Source organism: Xyrauchen texanus, chromosome 3, assembly GCF_025860055.1.
Source record: "Xyrauchen texanus isolate HMW12.3.18 chromosome 3, RBS_HiC_50CHRs, whole genome shotgun sequence".
Taxonomy (NCBI): domain Eukaryota; kingdom Metazoa; phylum Chordata; class Actinopteri; order Cypriniformes; family Catostomidae; genus Xyrauchen; species Xyrauchen texanus.
In genome coordinates, this window is record NC_068278.1 from 48,569,670 (window position 1) to 48,590,183 (window position 20,514).

Sequence of the window (20,514 nt, forward strand, 5' to 3'; positions counted from 1 at the left end):
AAACTACAACAAAATACAAATCTACTATCAATTCACTATCAGCAGTCTCCTTGGCGATCATAATTTCATGCTCGATTACACTTCCTAGTGCCATCTAGTGCTCTGTGCATGCATCAAGCACTAGGAATTGTAATCAAGCTTGAAATCATGAACATGCCTAGAGACTGCAATGTCAAAATGTACAGTAAACATCTTGGTCCGTTCGCACCCAAAACTGACTGGATCACTTCAGAAGACATGGATGAAACTACTGGAGTCTTATGGATTACTTTTATGCTCTCTTTATGTGCTTCAACATGATGGCCACCATTCACTTGCATTGTATAAACCTACAGAGCTGAGATGTTTTCCTAAAAATCTTTGTTTATGTTCTGCAGATGTTCCTCATTCACATCTGGGATGATATGAGGGCAGGCAAATAATGAAAGAATTTTCATTTTTGGGTGAACTATCCCTTTAACCTTGGTTACAGCAGAAACAGTGGCTTTCACTCGCGTTTCCCTAAATTGACGAATGAAAAATTAAGGATTTCTGGTTGCTTCATCAGCGGGAACAGCACTTTATGATCATTCATACAGTATGTTTCATAAAGACCTTCATAAAGAAGCAGATCAATTGAGATGTATGCCCGTTTCTCACCTTGACATCTGATTCATCCAACTGGTAACCAAATAGAAAGAGTGAGATGAGTAATAGAAATGTTAGGTAATGACATAATTGTTTCACTGCCTGGTTGATTTGCACGAAATAGGTTTGCAAACACAAACGCACTCTCTCTTATGGAATCACACACTCTTCTCAACGGCACTGTGTACAGACTTCATTGCCTTCATCATCAGTAATAGCCTGAGCAGAGGAAGACCAAAAGAAACAACATTTTATGTGACGCCTGGTAATTTTAGATATTGAGAAAAATGAGCTTCACTGGCACACATAAAAAATGGTTTATGTTACTAAAGTGTAATTAATTGTGGCACACCCACACCCACACTCGCTCTCTAACATACCTCCTCTTTATCGTCCTCAGGCTCCTTCTCATTCTCCAGCTGGGAGTGATAGGAAAGACCAAAGTTAAAGTGGTCTTAAAGATGTCGTATAGAAGTACTACCCATTAACAATATGGAGGGATGCACCATATGGGCTGAACTAAGGTGAAGCTTCAAGGGCACCTCCATCTAGTGAAAGGGTCTAAATATCTACATTAATAGCACATATGGACACAACATCTCACACACAAACTGAGAAGGTTAGGGATTGTGCATCTGAAAATCCTTCTCTCCACCTACCCGCTCTTCCTCAGCAGTGTACTATGCAAAAAATATGTGTGGCATAAACACTCACCACAAACATAAATACAACTAAAAAACAAAAGCTTTGAGCATCAGCCTAGTCAAAGTATGACATTCCCATGTTTACCAGAAGATGATGATTCACCAGAATTCCTAACAGACATTAAACATCCATTCAGAGCCCATCCCAAATATATCAAGAACAAAGAAAACCACATGACAGCCCTGTAGGCACATCTCCCATATAAACAAATTCAATTTCTCATCCCTGCTGATAACAACAGCATAACTGGTTAGCAGCATATGTTGTGTTTCAGCTGCTGGTCCCTAGGTTCTGGTGGTGAACAATATGGTTATGCTGGTCCATCCTGTTAGGCAATCACATTTTTATAGCCATTCACCAGAGATGCAAAAGCCATGTGACTACTCCGGAGCTGCAGGTAAATTATGACAAAGTCAAAGGCAACACATGGTCCATTTCCCATTTTAGGAGCCCTACAAAAACTAGCACAACATCTACTAAAACATAATGAAATATTTGTATTAGAATACAAGGCTACTTTTGAATGGCAGTCAATGGAGAAATATGCTTTTTTGGGCCCAGAAGGTGTAGTTACAGCATTTACCAGTAGAGGCAAAACCTTGACTCCTTAACCAAACTAGTGCTATTTAGCAAAAACCAGCCTGGATCAGCATGGAAATTTATGCTTTAAGTTCCAACAAGGTAAAACAAAAGGCAGTGTGCTAAAAAGAAAGTATCAGGAGTATCCTGCCATGGCTTTTTCCTATGTGAATTTCATATTCGTCTCCTAACCATTTCCACAACAGTGTTTTCTGCTCCCAACTTTTAGCAACAGTGCTCGATTTTTAATCTCCAGCGCCACGGCAGAAGATTGATGCCCAAGTTGTAAACCTGCAGTCTGAATTGAATGTGATGAGATAAAAAAAGATTGTGCTGTGAAATAAAAAATAAAAAACCAACAACACGTATTTTTGTTGCATTGTTGTAGGGCTGAACAATCCATCTAAATAAATTTGAAATAAATACATGAACTTATGTGAAAATGAATCTGCAAAGTGTGCAGCTCTGTTCTGAGCACACATAAGTGGTTCTGGGCTCTCTCCACGAATTACAACATGTACTCAGAATAACAGATGTGTAGTGTTCGATTTGGTTTGGTAACGTGCACTGAGCGTATTCTTTTTACCGCACTCCAAATGCACTTTAATTGGCCACTGTTGAAAGTTCCTGAAGTTTTCATCCAAAATAAAGGTTCACGGTATTTAACCAGATCCAATCACAATTCCCACAAGTTTAAGGGATAATTCATCTCATCATTTAACCAACCTCATAACATCCCAGATGTGTATGACATTCTTTCTTCTGCAGAACACAAACAAAAATTGTTAGAATAATGTCTCAGCTCCGTAGGTCCATACAATTCAAGTGAATGTTGAAAAGTCCAAAAAGAACATAAAGGCAGCATAAAAGTAATCCAAACGACTTCAGTGGTTAAATCCATATATTCAAAAGCAATATGAAAGGTGTGGGAGAAAAAAAGATAAACATTGAAGTCTTTTTTTTTTCTATAAATTGTCCTCCCAGCCCAGTAGGTGGTGATATGCACAAATAATGCGAATTGCCAAAAACAAAAGAAGAATGTGAAAGTTTAGATTTATAGTAAAAATGTGCTTAAATACTGATCTGTTTCTCACAACTTTCATATGAAGATTTGCTTCTGAATATATTAATTTTACCACTGGAGTCATATGGATTACTTTTATCCTGCCTTTATGTACTTTTTTAGCCTTTAAAGTTCTGGCCTCCATTCACTTGCACTGTAGAACTACAGAGCTGAGATATTCTTCTAAAAATATTTTTTGTTATCTACTGAAGAAATAAAGTCATACACATCTGTGATAGTATGAGGGTGAGTAAATGATCAGAGAATTTAAATTTTTTGGTGAAAAATTAAAGAAATTAATTTAAGAAATTATTTAGAATTTTACTTGTATAATAATATTTATCATAATACAATTGTAACATATTTCTGTAATTTCTTAATTTAATAAAAACATAATTTTTTATTATTATTATTATTCAGTATTATATTACAATTATATAATATTCAAGTTAAGTGGGTTCTAAAAAATAAATTTGGAAAAGTGGGATGAAACCCCGTCACAATCCTTGAACTGTAGCTAGCTACAGATACATTTTTGCAATAATTTTTTGTTATTAAATAAATGTAAACATTAAAATGCTACTAATATATAATATAAATACAATACATAATAAACTGTATAATATAACATAAAAAAAATATAATATATTATTTTCCCTGCTGCAAGAGCTGAATTCTGTAGAAAATGCTGCATCACAAGCCATTATTACTTCATGTTCCACTCACCTGTTTGGCCCCCATAGATTCAAACATCTTTTCCAACATCACACGCATCTGTTGAACATTATTCATCAACACACAGGGCTGCAGAAGATGAAGGAGGGAATGAAAGAGAAAAGGAAAGAAAAAGAGAGAGAGAGAGCTTAGAGAGCAGTTAGAACTAACAGTTCTGTTACGTTAGCTGACATAATTTATATTCAGCCACAATTAAAACTTTGGTACAAAAATAGTGTTTGTTTAGTCTTTACACTATTAAATACTGTTTTTGTTAACACTTACGGTCTTCTGTTTCTCACAGTAGGAAGAGAAGCTCTTGCTTAGAATAGTACAATACTGCAGGAGCACTTTGGTGATAGTCTGAAGAGGAAAGGAAAAAAAAAAAAAAAAGAAAGAACATACGTTACACCTAAACGCAATGTTGAGTAAATGAACTACACATTGTACTGATCTACTAATCTGGAATGGCAGATAAATTGACTGTTGTTGAAAACGAATGAATATTTAATGGGCAGATGCATTAAGCTCCTGTTTTGTTCCCATATATAGACCTAAATATGCAGATTATTGGAAAAGTATTAGAAAAAAAGACAAAGGTATTATCGACATAATATAAAGTATTATATCGATATGAGATAAGCTTTTTTAAAACCTGGGGAGCATTGCATTATAGGTGTGCTCCTGACGTAAAAGCTGTTCCAAAAGGTAAGCACCATAATTATTTACGTTTTGGTTCAATATTAAGGCAAAATCCCATGTATCCTTTGCAGAGAAAAATGTATCCAATATGGTAGACAAAGTAAGGAAAAAAATGTAATAAATATAATTAATTAAATACTGAATACTATCAATAAAAATTGCTTGATTTAATAAAAACTTGACTATTTTACCTTATATTTGTGTGAATATTTATGCTTATTGGAGGATCATGCAGTTAGACAAACTCAAGTGAAATCAATTACTGTAAGTCTAGTCTCCTGTGCACTTCTTGAACGATGCACAGAGTTGCTTCCTAAGTAGAGCACTTAAAATTATTACCTTTTGAGGTTCCATTTTAGTTAAGATGCTGCCTTAAAAGAGCAGCTACCTATGTATGTAGAACAGAGAGACAGCTTGCTAGCTTTTGGAACAGAGCCATTTATTCACTGTCCTCGCTAAAACCTAATTAAAATGTAAAAACATTTCAGCATGCACAGTACAAAACTTGTGTAGGCTTCTGCAAAGATGAAACTGCGTCAGTCGTGCAATATAAAAATGACTCACAGGTTAAAAAAAGATGGTTTAAAGACATGCATTCTCTTTGCCAGCAGCTTTTCTTGCCTTCATTCTCTACAATCTTTCTCTTTCTGAGACTCTCTCTCATATAAATTTAGTGTGTAACAGTATTTCCTTGAGAAAGCTGTTTTGCCAGTAAGGATGTCCCCCATCCACACTCTCACAGTAAGTACACAAAACTTGTGAGTGTGATAGGGCTTAAACGATTAGTCAACATTATCGACAACATCAACAATAAAAAATTGTCGACAAAAACTTTCGTTGTCGAATAGTCATTTGATATAATTTAATGTAACATGAGATCACATTAAACTCCAATGATGATGCGTGAGAGCAGCACTGCAGCTCGCACCTGACTGAGAGGAAGAATTACACACCTCACAGTCCAGATGCACTCTAAACTTTCACAGCTTCAGGTGATGTAGATCACAAAGTACAAGGGAATTATACAAAAATACCAAATAAGTAAATACAGAAGCACTCTCGTTGTGGAATAAGTGGAGTCGGAGCTCTTTAAAGGAAACACCCCGTTGTTACATCTTAAATACTTAATACATAATTTAGCTTAGGTGCAAGCGCCCTTACCGCTTTCTCCCCCGGACGGGCACTTGACCACGCCCCCGCTGCCACACACAGCTTTATTAATAGGAGAGAGTTTGTTTTTTTGTGAGTTAAAGATGGATTGAAGTGAACAGAAAGGTGAGAGAGAGTAGTCTTCGCCCCATTATACACTGTAAAAAAATAAATTTATGATTTTTTTCCAATAAAAATATCTAAAACTCCTTTAAAACAATGCAAATTTTCTTTAGCAGCTATACTGCAGAAGAAAAAATTGTTATCTGAGAATGTTGAATATAATATTAAAAATACAAATATTTTTAAACATCTAAAAATCCTTAAAAAAAAAAAAAAGATGCATTCACCTGAGAAGCAGCATATAATATATTTAGACTTGCTTTTAGAGAATAGATCTTGAATTTAAGTATATTTTATCCTTACTGCACTCGCAGAATTATAACCAAGTGAAAAAATACACACGTGTACAAAATACACTTACTGTATATTTAAGATACATTCTCTTAAAGCAAGTCTAAATATCTTATATGTTGCTTCTTAAGTAAATTTATCTTGTTTTAAGGATTTTTAGACAATTTTAAATAGAAATCAAGACAAAAACACTTGATAACAATAGTTTTTTTTACAGTGAATTTCTTTAATTAATTTTACTAAAACATATTTTTCCCCCTTTAATTAAGTGAATGTCATTTAGAGGTTTTTTTAAAAAAACTTTATTGTTAGTTAGCACGTTTAATATAACCTTTTATGTCGGGACACAAGCAGAATAATCGGTTAAGAGCTAATGATTAATCGGTGCAATAATCGCTGAATAGTTGAATAATCGTTCTAATAATCGTTAGATTAATCAATAATCAAAATAATCATTAGTTGCAGCCCTAGAGTGTGAGTCTTTTTGTGTGATTCAATTTGAATTTGAATTTGAATTCAGACTGCAGCCTCACAACTTAAGTGAAATATATGTTATTTTGCTGTGGCGCTGTAGATTCAGGACCGGCAAAGCACCGCCATTGAAGAGTATTGCAGGAATCACTGGTATACAATGTAGTTTAGGTTTGCTGGTCTGCACCTTGGCAAAACGTTGGTTGTATTGGGCTACAACAGCAGGATTGGGACAGTCTAGTTTCTTGATGATCTCAAAGCTCTGGTTGAGCTGAGTGAAAATGTCCACCACCGAACTGGAGAACAGAGCATGTTCAGATGTCTGCTGGAACTATTGAAAAGACAAGCGAAAATATCAATTTGAGGTCAAAGGGTCTTAGAAATGCTTAAGAATCATACATTTTACTACTAATTTGTCATTAATTTGATGCTTTTATCCAAATCAATCAACATTACATTTTCACAGGACACTCCTTTGCATGTCAAATTTAAAATGTATAATCCCACAACAGAAGAAAACTAATCTAAAAGCACAAAACGGTGTGTCGATCCTGCATAATGAGCTGATTTTTAATCTTATGTGATTTTTAAAACCAGCAGATGTTGAGATGATTATGTTATGTAAGTAAACACACTCAAATTATATCTTATTGATCACCATTGCAGGTTGGTGTTCACAATTGGCATTCTAACTTGTGCAGCTTATAGGCCACAAGTGATGCCATACGGATGGTACCAAAGGTAATCTTCCATTGACCAACCACTTGGTTATTCCACCTCTAGTGGTAGTGGTGAAGTTCAGTGAAATTAAATGTAAGATTCCAGACGTCTATACTGTAACAGAGAGGACCCAGGGTACCTCTATACTTCTTCGAAACTGGTTGGTAAACAATAAAAAAACACCACTTAAAACATTCTGATAGTGACATTTGAAGTCCATGATGTTCCTCTAATGGGGAAATACAGAGCAAGCGACCATTTGTTTGTCAAGACATTGCTTTAAAGCCAAGTAGACCAACAGCAAATGAGAGGGGACCACACAGAAAGGTTTTAGTTTCTGAAACATACTCCCTCTCTTTTATCTCTCTCAAGAGCCCCATGCATAAATTCCATTGACACTTCCTCATTCTCAGCCAGCCATTGCAGAACAAATGACAGAAACCACCTACATATGGGAAATAAAGAAATATATAGAGAAACAGGAGGAATAAACAGGAAGGCAAAGAAGAAACAAGAGGTCAAGAATGTTTAAGCAATAGAGACATTTTCTGTTTGTACAGAAGACTAGCAAAGACTATTTTTAAATTGTTTAGTGATGAATGTATATGAATGAGATCCTAAAACTACACAAAAGAAGGACTAACAGCAGAATATTTTAAGAATAAGAATAAACTTTAGCCAAAGACTCAGTAACAAAACTTGAAGTGGCATGACTCACGATGGGTACTCTGGGATGATGTCGGAAAAGGCAGGTAGGTCATGGGCATACTCGTTGTAGAGCCATTTAACTTTGAAATGCAGATTCATGTAGTCCGCAATTTTACACAACCTCAGCTTTTCATGCTCTGTGGAAAAAACAAGTATCAAGAGTTGTCACGTTTTACTTTGCTTGACTCTTGGCAGAATCATGAGACCTTAAGTTATGTCATGATTTTCTTCCAGCCACTCTGCTGTAAACATGTACATCAGAGTATGCGAGCATTGTGTTGTGTAAGCGAGTTGCACAATTTTGCCTGGAGTGAGGAGCGTTTTTGAGAGTGGGAGTGTCAGTGATTTTTCTTGATCCAAAATCACGATACCGCTCCATCAGGAGCAGAACAGAAGTTAACGCTTAATGCAATTGCATGTCAGCAAGAATTCACCACTCATTTAACACCATGTACAGTGTTAATAGACAACATACCTTATTCACAGCAGCAGCACCTTTGGGAATGACAACGAGGCTGTGAAGGATAGATGTAGTCCAATTTCAGAATGGCATACCGCCAAACTACTCTTACTGCCATAGACATATATAGTAGAAGTAGCAATAGTAGTATGGGTAGTATGCCATTCCAAATGCAGCCTTACAGTCTCTTCAGTTGGCTGTACTGCAGTTTAAAGTGGTTTTGGATCGTTCCATATTCCAAGAAATAAGCAGACAAAAACTCCAAACAACATAAGTTGTGGAAAATCAGATGAGCTCTTAGAGCTTTTTACAGGTTTATACCGTGCGTGCCATTGAAGAGATGGTAAGTCTATCCCTTCCAGCCTTGTTGTCATTCCCATTAAAAATCAAAAATGGTGCTACCATGCATAAGATAACAATCAAAAACACTAATGTTTAGTTAAAATGAATGACAAAGAAGGTTACAGACCAAACATTTTGTGGAATTTACAAAGACGTGTCAAGACAACATGATGTAGTGTTGGAAATGTATGGAAATATGGTTGGGTTAGGGGCTGTTCAGACAGAATGAGCTCTTGGTTAAAAAAAGCCCAACGAATAAAACAGAATGAAACAGGTGTCAAGAGACGCATTTTTTAGGTTCTTTTAACTTGACATGGCATCATAAAAATGAGGTAATCGAGTGCCAAATACTGAAAAATAATAACCCAGCAAGACTATCCGCAACGGTCATACACCTCCTACTCTGCAGCTCTAAAGTAAAATCAGGGGGTTCTATTCTCTAACTCTGCTGAGGCAGTGAGAGAGTGGGGACTTAGCCGCAACGGTCATACATATTCAACTAGCGCATGTTTACACAGAAAAGCAATATAAAAAAAATAAATCAGCACAGCGAATGCGCAACTGAGCGGAAATTGCACATACCCGAAAAGACATGCTTTCCTCAGACGTTCATTATGCTTAAACATTGTGAAATAACTTTACACAAAGTAACTGGTTCACTGGAGAACCTTACTATTTTGAGTAAGGTTCCTCTTACCAGAGAGTGGGGAGCGACCGAGGAATGGGAAATGGAAAACATGGAATGGAGCTGAAGCAGAGTGATTACAAAATGCTTTGAGCAGGGAGGGGAAATTTCTGTTGCTTAACTTCACTCACATCCTCAGATTTACACTCTTTCTGTTTCAACACATTTATTCTTCCACCAGTCTAAATATCATATTGCTTTATTGTCTGACGGTCTCCAAATGTGTTCACTTAAGCTAATGCTATCTAAGAAAATGATAATGAAATGCATTTCACACACACACACACACACACACACACACACACACACACACACACACACACACACACACACACACACACACACACAGTTGTGTTTCCATGTTTTATGGGGACTTTCCATAGACATAATGGTTTTTATACTGTACAAACTTTATATTCTATCCCCTAAACCTAACCCTACCCCTAAACCTAACCCTCACAGAAAACATTCTGCATTTTTACATTTTCAAAAAACATAATTTAGTATGATTTATAAGCTGTTTTCCTCATGGGGACCGACAAAATGTCCCCACAAGGTCAAACATTTCGGGTTTTACTATCCTTATGGGGACATTTGGTACCCACAAAGTGATAAATACACGCTCACACACACACACACACACACACACACACACACACATTCACTTGCATTTCTTACCAGTGTAAAACTCAAGTCTGCGAATATGAAATGAGGCAAAGGCTATTATCAAAAGACAAGGAGGAAGGAAAGAAGGCAGACATGAGAGATGAAGAACACTTCAGAAAGATGAAAAAAAGGTGCAGGTGTGCAATGAAAAGATGGTGGCATCAAAAAGAAAAGATCAATTTGTCAATGAGGGGTCTATATACTAGCTACAGTTTCCTCCTACTCTGCAGATCTAAAGTAAAATCAGGGGGTTCTATACTCTAACTCTGCTGAGGCAGTGAGAGAGTGGGGACTTAAGACCAAAAGAGTGCCTTTAAAGGGGTCATATCACGGACAAACAGGATTTGCTTTGCTGTTTTGAAATAAGAGTTTGGTGCATATAAATTCTGACTTTCACTATGCAAAGCTGCCTACCCAATCCACCCAGACCATTTATTGAAACTAAGCTGCAAAAACACGTCAATCACAAACCTTTATGAAAGTGACATCACATGAGCATATTAGCATATTTATATATTAATGCATATTTAGTATTCAGCAACATGGCACACCCAGTTTGGACCCAAAAACACATGTGACCGGTAAGCACAGTTACTCATTTCACATACAAAGAGCTAATCACAACACAGCATATTTACATAGAAGTCTTAAAGCCTAACATTATAAGTGGTAAAACAAAATGCTAAAAATGTAAGGTGTAGGATATGGCCCTTTTAAGGGAAAAAGCTGTGTAGCACATAACAGATTATAATTATCTCCACTTGAAAAATGTCCACTTCACAGTCTCATGACCAAAAAAGGCCTTATAACCTTTGACCTTTACCATTCTTCCAATGTCTGAGGGCGATGTGTTGAAGGACTGATATATGAGAAATAAAAATAAAACAAAGGACAGATCAAGTGAATTTTAGGAGGAGTAAAACAAATGAATTTGTGGCACACAGACATACAAAACAATTCATACACAAACAAGTATAAACTGACACACACACACACACACACACACACACACACACACACACAATTATTTGCATTCTCCATACCTTCCAGGGCATACTTTATGTCCTGAGCAAAGAGTGTCCACATAACTTCAGCACTGACCTTCCCCACATTCAGCTCCTGAGGAAACCTGCATAAGATAAGCATCACAAGTTAAACCTTAATTTAACCAGCCAATGTGTCTGATATTGTGCATCTCCAAGCATTTACTGACTGGTTTATTGTTGGGTTGTAAGAGTTCCTGTCCTCCTCTATGATGGACACTATTAAGGTGATGAGTTTGGGCCAGAAGTCCAGGTTCTGTATGCTTGGTCCAGGTTCCTCCATGGTAGAATTGTCCTCTTTTTTCTCTCTCTCCATCTCTTCCTCTTCTTCATCCTCCTCTCCCTCGTTCTTTTCTTTTGGATTCTGCAGTAAAAACAGAACAGAGGGAACTTAATGGAATATTCCAAGTTCAATAAAAGTTAAACTCATTTGACAGCATTTGTGTCAAAATTAGGGCTGTCAATCGATTAAAATTTTTAATTGAATTACATGATGTCCCGATTAATTATGCTCAATTAATTGCTTTTAATCGCATATACAAATATTTGCTGAGAAAGACCCTCATATAACAATAATTAAATATATAATGATGAAATTCTAGTTATCTTTAAATATAATTATTTAAAAAAATAAAAATAATGATATATATATATATATATATATATATATATATATATATATATATATATATATATATATATATTTATTCAGATAATTAAAATGCATTACATTCTTGTGGCAGAAGATTTAATCATTGATAAGACAATACAAAAACCTGCTTTAGAATACAATGTATTGTTTACTACCATATTATTGAACATAAGTCAGTCATTGACACACAGTTCACAGCAATCCATTTCGCAAGTGAATTTGTCATTATTCATTATGAGGGCATGCTTAAGGACCCGTCAATTTCAACAAGCATCAGACGGATGCTTGTGTAGCGTCTCGGGTGCATTGCGTCATAATCATAAAATGTTTAGAACACATCTTGAGATCCCTTAGTTCGAATTTGCGCACGAACGTAACGAATGTCTGTTTTGTGCTGTCTGGTTGTTTTCTTCACTGTATAAACTGCGTGTTGCCACACAGCTGAAATTTCAATTACTGCCCTCTGGAGTAAACAGGTGGTACTACAAGCTTGCATTTCTCAGGAATCTTCCATATTACAATCCGGGGGCATTGCGATTAATTTCGTAAAAAATTTTTACGTGTTTTTTGAAATAATATTAATCGAACTGAATTAACACGTTAAATCGTCAGCCCTATTCAAAATACTGATTGCCACAAAAATGTATTTTGACTTGCCCCTCCTTTTCTTTAAAAGTGCAAATATTTAAGTTTCAGTGAGGCACTTACAATGGAAGTGAATGGGGCCAATCTGTAAACGTTAAAATACTCACTATTCCAAAATTATAGGTACAAAACGTAAACAATATGCGTGTTAACATGATAAGTGTGATAAAATTGCTTACTAACCATTTTTGTGTAAAGTGAAAGCCAATTTTACACCTTCATTGAATTGACGATGTAATGTCAACAAACCCTAAAATTACTGTAAAAATAAAGAACTAAACAAAATTGCAGCTCAAATAATGCATGGGTTTAAACCAAAACTACACATTTAGGCCTTTAAACCCTCCAAAATTGGTCCCATTCACTTTCATTGTAACCTCGCTGTAACCTAGATTTTTGGTTTTTTAAAGAAAAGGAGGGATGAGTCAATATTCCTTTAACCATCAGGAAACAACAGGGACATTTAGACCTGTGTGATCAGCTTTAAAGTCTTTTCACAACATTTAACTGTGGAGAGCAAAAGTATCTGAATTAGATAGAGTGGTGACTGCCCATTTAAAGGTTTCCAGGGCATTGCTATACTATTGCTAGGGTGTTCTGGGTGGTTGCTGACACAAAAGCCCACTCCCTAGCCTCTGTGACATCCTATTACCTACACTTGTCTTGGTTCACACCACAATGCAAATCTATGTTATTTTCTTTTTGTTCCATGTTTTATTGTATTCTAGAAGAAAATCGTAAATGTGATCGCTTAGAAAGGTAAAAGGTATCATTCTTGTCAGTAGCAGAAATGCATGAATGGATGGATTGATTTACATAAATCAACAGACGTTACACTGGCAATTTATACATTAAAAGTCTACAAATAAAACCCAAGATGATACTGATGATTCACATAGGCCTAATCTGTGAACAAACCTGGTTACTATGGTAACACATATGATTTGTAAAATATCATCCAATAGAGGTGGCTGTTGCTACCACCCACAAGTCATTCACCAAACACAAACAAAATTCAACTCCTGATGTGAGAATGTAAACAGAAACATCTGTGCTTGGACATACTGTCATACAAATATGTGAGCATATGCATTTGTATGCATACAAACACACCGTAAGAAGAGAGTGTGCTTATTTACTCACAGGCTCTGCAGCCAGCTGGAACTGCCTGTTGTACAAATCTTGACAGTTGTTAAAGATGTACTCGTATGTAGAATTAAGGCACGCTTTCACACAATCCCTGACTACATGAGCTGCACGCGGAGGAGACTGCAATTCCAAGACCTGAACACAGAGGGCACCACAAAAACAAATAGCACTTCATTGTACGTTTATTTCCACACTAACATTTTGCTTGGGCACACACTGACACACACTCTCTTGCTCTCTTTCAATAAATGGTATAACTCAAGCTAACAAATGGAAAGTTGTCTGAACAATAGTGACTAATCTCTATTATGAAAACTGGAACAAAAGTCTGTGCTTGAAGAGACAAAGAAATCAATCTTCATCTCAAACCTTCTATTGTCCTTTCCTCCTGCACAACTGAGCATCAACTCAAAACTGTATGAATCACAATTGAATCACTTGTCTCTACTGGATCCTTCACTCGAAATCGAAGTATTACAAATGAGACCTGCATCCCTGTAACACCCAACAACCGAACAATAAAACAGGTAGGGGGGCAATACGTTATGTCAAAATTTCATTTTTAAATTGTCTCACCTTCAGTCTGAAGAATGTAATGCTAGTTAATAAATCCACTGTGGATTTAAGATCATCCATACGATGTTTACTGCTTGCTGGGAAATTATTCTGGAGAGACAAAACATCACAGGAAGCTTGTGTGAGACGTAGCTTGGTAAAACATCTACTTGAGGAGAAGTAGCAGTCATTATAAAAGCACCAATTACTGTATATACAGTACATACACAGATAAAGTAGGGGAGGCCGGGATTTTTGTGGCAATCAACATTATGCCACAAATGCTGTAGATTGAGCTTAACTAGTATTGAACCTAGCATTTTACTTCAACAAGCACATTTTAAGACAACGTGCTCCTACTGGGCAAGTTTGTCATTATGGGAACCTACTGATTTATTTGCCAATAATGTCTTTGTTGAAATAGGAAATAATTTCTAAAGTAAACAACTCATGAAACAGCAAAAAATATATTAAATAAATCTAAATTTTTAGGGGGGCCAACAGAAATTGTAATTGAAGAACTATTTAAAATTGGAAAATTTAACAAACAGGTTAAACTCTACCTTCATTATTTTGTTATATAAAAAGTGTGGTTTTATTTTGTTCACCTATTTACACAAGAGTTATTGCAAAATTATGACTTTGGAATTTTATTTGAGGATATAATTCAATGTAATTCCAATTTAAGAGGATTTTGAACAAGTTGTTTGAAGCCAACATACAAATCCACTGCAAGAGCAGAGAACACAAGCAATTGTGTAATTTAATTTTTAAAGTGACTATTCCCCAGGAGCAATTTTTAGATTGTTAAGCCTGTTTAGATAAAATGTGAACTTGTGAATGAAGAACATAAAGAATACCTACTCTGTATGTTGACAGGTCAATGCGGAGAGAGTTATGGAGCTGATCCAGGAGTCTAACAAACCGATCTTTCTGTTTTAGGATATGAAAAGAAGGCAACATAAGAAGTTAATGGTGGATAGGATCAAAAGAAAGACTCTTCATTCTTGGTCAATTATAACTGTAAATGAGATAGAAGTAATGAGATAGGCAGTGTACATTTTAGTTACATAGTTAGAAAACAATAAAACAATAATAACTACAAACACTCCCTACAATTTTCAACACCACAGGTGTGTTTCTCTCCTACAAATCTTCTTCTGAATAAAATCTATACCTCAGGCCACGGACACAAACGGTAAGCCTTATGACTCCTAGACACATACTTTACAGCAGAGATCAGAGACATATTCTTGAATAAATCCTGCTCATGGCAATGAGAGTAAGCTAACTTGATTGGGAAGTAAAGGGTCAGGGAGCTGACAACATATTCATTGTATTGTATCTTTTTTATATCACAGAAAATGCTGTGTATGGGCATGTCTCTTTCAACAGAATAACCCATTACATAAAGGGAAAGGAAGGATTTCAGGTGTTTATTTAGCTTTGATAGAATCAATTTGATAAAATCAACATGATTTTCTTCAGTCTATTACTCTCAATGGCTTCAGGATTATAAAATCTTTTTTTTTCTCCCCTTTTCTCCCCAATTTGGAATGCCCAACTGCCAAGACCTCATAGTGGCGTAGTGACTCACCTCAATCTGGGTGGCAGAGGACAAATCTCAGTTACCTCCACGTCGGAGACCATCAATCTGCGCATCTTATCACGTGGCTTGTTGTGCGCGTTACCGCGGAGACATAGCGTGTGTGGAGGCTTCACGCTATTCTCCGCGGCATCCATGCACAACTCACCACGCGACCCACTGAGAGCGAGAACCACACATTATAGCGACCACGAGGAGGTTACCCCATGTCACTCTACCCTACCTAGCAAGCACGCCAATTTGGTTGCTTAGGAAACCTGGATGAAGTCACTCAGCACGCCCTGGATTCGAACTCGCAACTCCAGGATTATACAATCTTGACACAACACCTACAGACCTAATTATGTAAAGTGATTGAACCTTCTAATTTTCACCATAATGAGGTATACTGTAACATAGGGAGTTATTATTCATGTTGGTGTGACTATACTGCCTAGCGTTACCCCAAAGTTGGAGGCAGTGAAGCGGTCACAAGCAGAGACATTGGTGACTGTGGTGGGATGAGCGCAGAATGCATTGATGTTGGCCAGGAGCGTGCTCATCACTGCAGGGACACCAGGCAACATGTACTTTGATGACAGACATGCAAAGTGCCTACAAGTTGCCAGAGAGGGAAACAGGGGAAGTGGATTACTATAATAGCTTTGTAATAGTACTAAATCGCACTCATCAAGAATATCTGACAATCAGTTCCTTTAACAAAATGTAAATATACTGATTTCTCATTTTGTTAAAAAAAAATTGTCTGTCAAGTCCTTTTATTGTGATTCTCTGCTTTTTAATAAAATCTTCACACAAATCCTTTTATTTAATACACAAGTGTCTGTCCCATTCAATGTAGCGTTTACTGCATTTATATACAACAACAATATTACTTTTACATTTCTGAATACCAATACAAGTTTTTAATAACTAATACTGATGGCAATATCTACACACTATTTAAAAATTTAATTAAATTATTCGCTAAAAAAGAAAATGTGCATTATTCATTGACATGGTACATTTTAGATTGACATACTGCTACTGGCAGAGTTATCTTAAAATGACTAAATAGTCACTATTAATCAACCTGGTCGATATATCATTCTCTCACTACTGCTGAATCTAAACATTCAGTCCATTTAAACACTTATTTTTGTTAAATTTTTTTTAATAAAAAACCCTTAAACCTCATCATTGATGTTCAGTGTTTATTAATAGCATAAAGTAACACTAGCTGGGTTTCCATCCACATATTTTGTATGCACATTTTGGAAAATCACATAAAAACTGCTCGATGGAAACATTAAGATGCAAATAAAATCTCCAAAATGCGCATAAAAAAAACGTTTACGCTGCTTGAAGTGTATAAACATTTTATTCTATAAGAAGAAATGCGCATGAACTGTAATGGAAACACATTTGATGAATAAACTCCTAATTGAATTTATTAGGAAGATAAGATGTGCATCCAAAAAAGTCATGTTACTAAATGACTCGTTCATAACGGGACTAACCAGTGGACCAATCATCGCATCTGAATTGTTGCTTTGGTCATCCTGAAATAACAGTGTGTAGAAAATCCAAAGCCTGCATAGAGTTTGCAGAGCAAATAAGTTCAATACAATCTTAAAATGTGCCAAATGAGCAGGTTTATTGAATTTTGAAATATAAACTCAGCAAAAAAAGAAACGTACTCTCACTTTCAACTGTTTTTATTTTCAGCACATTTAACATGAGTAAATATTTGTATGAACAAAAAACATTCAACAACTAAGACATAAAGTGATAAGGGGTGGGGGGTGTTTGAGCAGTATGGCTGGTAGCATTGTCATGCTGGAGGGTCATGTCTGGATGAGCCTGCAGGAAGGGTACCACATGAGGGAGGAGGATGTCTTCCTTGTTGAGATTGCTTGCAATGACAACAAGATCAGTCCGATGATGCTGTGACACACCGCCCCAGACCATGAAGGACTCTCCACTTCCAAATCGATCCCTCTCCAGAGAACAGGCCTCGGTGTAACACTCATTCCTTCGTTGATAAGGCCTGGTGAGACAAAACCACGACTCTTCAGTGAAGAGCACTTTTTGCCAGTCCTGTCTGGTCCAGCGAAGGTGGGTTTGTGCCCATAGGCGACATTGTTGCTGGTGATGTCTGGTAAGGACATGCCTTACAACAGGCCTACAAGCCCTCAGTCCAGCCTCTCTCAGCCTATTGCGGACACTCTGAGCACTGATGGAGGGATAGTGTGTTCCTCATGTGTCTCGGTCAGTTGTTGTCGTCACCATCCTGTACCTGTCCCGCAGGTATGATATTGGGATGTACCAATCCCGTGCAAGATGTTACACATGGTCTGCCATGGCGAGAATGATCAGCTGTCCTTCCTGTCTCCCTGTAGCGCTGTCTTAGGCGTCTTGCAGTACGGACATTGCAATTTATTGCCATGGCCACATCTGCAGTCCTCATGCCTCTATGCACCAGGCCTAAGGCACATTCACACAGATAAGTAGGGATCCTGGGCATCTTTCTTTTGGTGTTTTTTAGAGTCAGTAGAAAGGTCTATTTAGTGTCCTAACTGTGACCTTATTTGCCTACCGTCTGTAAGCTGTTAGTGTCTTAACAACCGTTCCACAGGTGCATGTTCATTAATTGTTTATGGTTCATTGAACAAGCATGGAAAACATTATTTAAACCCTTTATAATAAAGATCTGTAAAGTTTTTACAAATCCAAATAACTTTTAAAATACAGTGTCCTGAAAAAGGGATGTTTCTTTAGGGATGCTGAGTTTATATTATAGATCCACACTGCAAAAACATAAGGAAGGAGGTTCCAGAAGCCCTGTTGCTCTAGTTCCTTTAGAGTGTTTTGTCTGTGTGCTCTAAACCGCAAGTATTGTTTACAATTTTTCCAAAAGTGACAATTTTGTTCTTTTGAACACATGGGATGGAAAACTGTTTTTTGTAATATTATATTTTTTTGCATAAATTAAATTCACAACTTGGATGGAAACAAAGCAGATGTGAATGTATTGCTTGCTTTAATAACACTTGACCATGAAAATATTGCCTACAAACATCCCCTGTCAACAGCAAAGGACCTAGAGTCTAGAGACATTTACAAATTCCCAAAAATACACAAAGCTCCAGGGCTTACGTCATGGCTTGATAGATGGATTCTATTCCGTAACGCATGGCAAACTCATCTACAATGTCTTGAGCAACCTCATCGAAGTAGACCTTCCAGGCATCATCTCCACATGCTGCAGGCAGCTTCACCATGCCCTGTCCTTCAATGTCAGTTATGTAGTGAAAGATATTCTACAAACAAAGAGAGCTTTTTGAATGACTTTAAAATATAATTTGTGTGTTTGTTTCAGAGAGAGAGAGAGAGAGAGAGAGAGAGAGAGAGAGAGAGAGAGAGAGAGAGAGAAAGAGTGAGACTTCCTGCTGCAAGACCCCACGAAATCTACATAGGAGTTCTGTCTTTCAGTCCATGTCTCTTAGCTTTGAGACCATCTACGCTAGTGAACTCCTAAATGTTGATCAAATTCACTTTTAGCAGATATGCACTTAAAATATACAGTCTTTCTCCACTTGGATAATGGACAACAAATATTGATGACTCAGCCTGCACTACACAGATTTTGGTCCAATCAAACACTTTTTAGACTGAGAATGTCCCACCCCATAATACCACCTGCAACGAATAGCAAAGTAGCAAATCATGGTTCGTGGCTGTGACTTTACTGAAGCATGTTAGCCATTTAAAAACAAAAAAAGGGGGGGGGGGGGGTATGCCCCATACAAACTTCTTTCTTTAATAGGGAATACAGGTACGGCAAAACAGGAATTAAAATTACACACATCAAGCAAATTCTTGGGGTCTTCAAGTGTTTATTGGCATTGGTTTTGTTGGCTTTCAGATGCAAATACATTTTTGTGTTAAAACATTTAAATAGGTTGTAAATTATCAACCAAAGACTGCATGAGTATGGGTTACCTCATGCAGGCAAGTGTATTGAACATGATAAGGGGCCACTTTCTCCTCCCCTTTAATTTCCACACTGATCTGCAGTCTGATGGCCCCTGACACTGCTGACTTGTCTGTTCGTTTTTCTGCAAGAGATTACACATGGCCATTATAGATTCCATTTATAAACTTCTAGTCCTAATGGTGACCCTTGGCCAAAGTCTTATTAACTTCTACGATAGAAGTTACATTTAAACAAAACCAACTGGATCTGCAAAAATGCCTTCTTCAGGGTGCAGCCTACAACACACAAAAGTGAAATGAGAAAAGATTCACTTCATTATTGGTAAATTGGGCACACCTACTCAGAAGAAATAACTAACACACATAATTTAGTGTCAGAAATCCACTAGGTGGTGTATATCTAGGTACTTATATCAAAGCAAAGGATGTCACAATAAAGAGAGATTTAAAAAAAAATACATTTAAGCAATATCACACGAGCAAGAGTGCGATATGGCCCTACATCAGCACTGCTGTGATTCAGCCAGAGGCACGATTGCGAGTGTGATATTGCTTATATACAACAGTTCAATGAACAAGTACATTTTTAAATATTAGGAAAAATTTTGTACAGTCATAAAAAATGCATTTGTGCATGGAACTACTAAAATTATGCATCCAAACTTCCGTTAGTAATTCAAAAATGTCACTTCAGAAATAGTATCATGGCTTGTGCTGTTGCGAACAAGTTATTGAATAAACAAGGATGGATGTGTGTGTGTGTGTGTGTGTGTGTGTGTGTGTGTGTGTGTGTGTGTGAGAGAGAGAGAGAGAGAGACGGAGCATGTGCGATCACCTGTTGCCACACCCAAGCAGAGATGCTGTCAGCTTTCCACAATAGG

The 20,514-nt window shown here is 36.8% G+C and overlaps 1 protein-coding gene across 1 annotated transcript in view; it reads right to left on the reverse strand.

Moving 5' to 3' along the window:
* Positions 1-20,514, reverse strand: part of LOC127624970 (protein unc-13 homolog B) — a 92,432-nt gene that overhangs the window by 19,209 nt on the left and 52,709 nt on the right. Inside the window, exons 19-31 of the mRNA XM_052099969.1 lie at positions 19,640-19,755; positions 18,794-18,957; positions 16,099-16,249; positions 14,914-14,982; positions 14,071-14,160; positions 13,489-13,629; positions 11,219-11,412; positions 11,049-11,134; positions 7,863-7,989; positions 7,493-7,589; positions 6,612-6,755; positions 3,974-4,051; positions 3,701-3,778 (exon numbers count right to left, since the gene is read on the reverse strand). Coding sequence (XP_051955929.1) covers positions 3,701-3,778; positions 3,974-4,051; positions 6,612-6,755; positions 7,493-7,589; positions 7,863-7,989; positions 11,049-11,134; positions 11,219-11,412; positions 13,489-13,629; positions 14,071-14,160; positions 14,914-14,982; positions 16,099-16,249; positions 18,794-18,957; positions 19,640-19,755 — 1,535 coding nt within the window. The remainder of the gene's footprint in view (positions 1-3,700; positions 3,779-3,973; positions 4,052-6,611; positions 6,756-7,492; positions 7,590-7,862; positions 7,990-11,048; positions 11,135-11,218; positions 11,413-13,488; positions 13,630-14,070; positions 14,161-14,913; positions 14,983-16,098; positions 16,250-18,793; positions 18,958-19,639; positions 19,756-20,514) is intronic.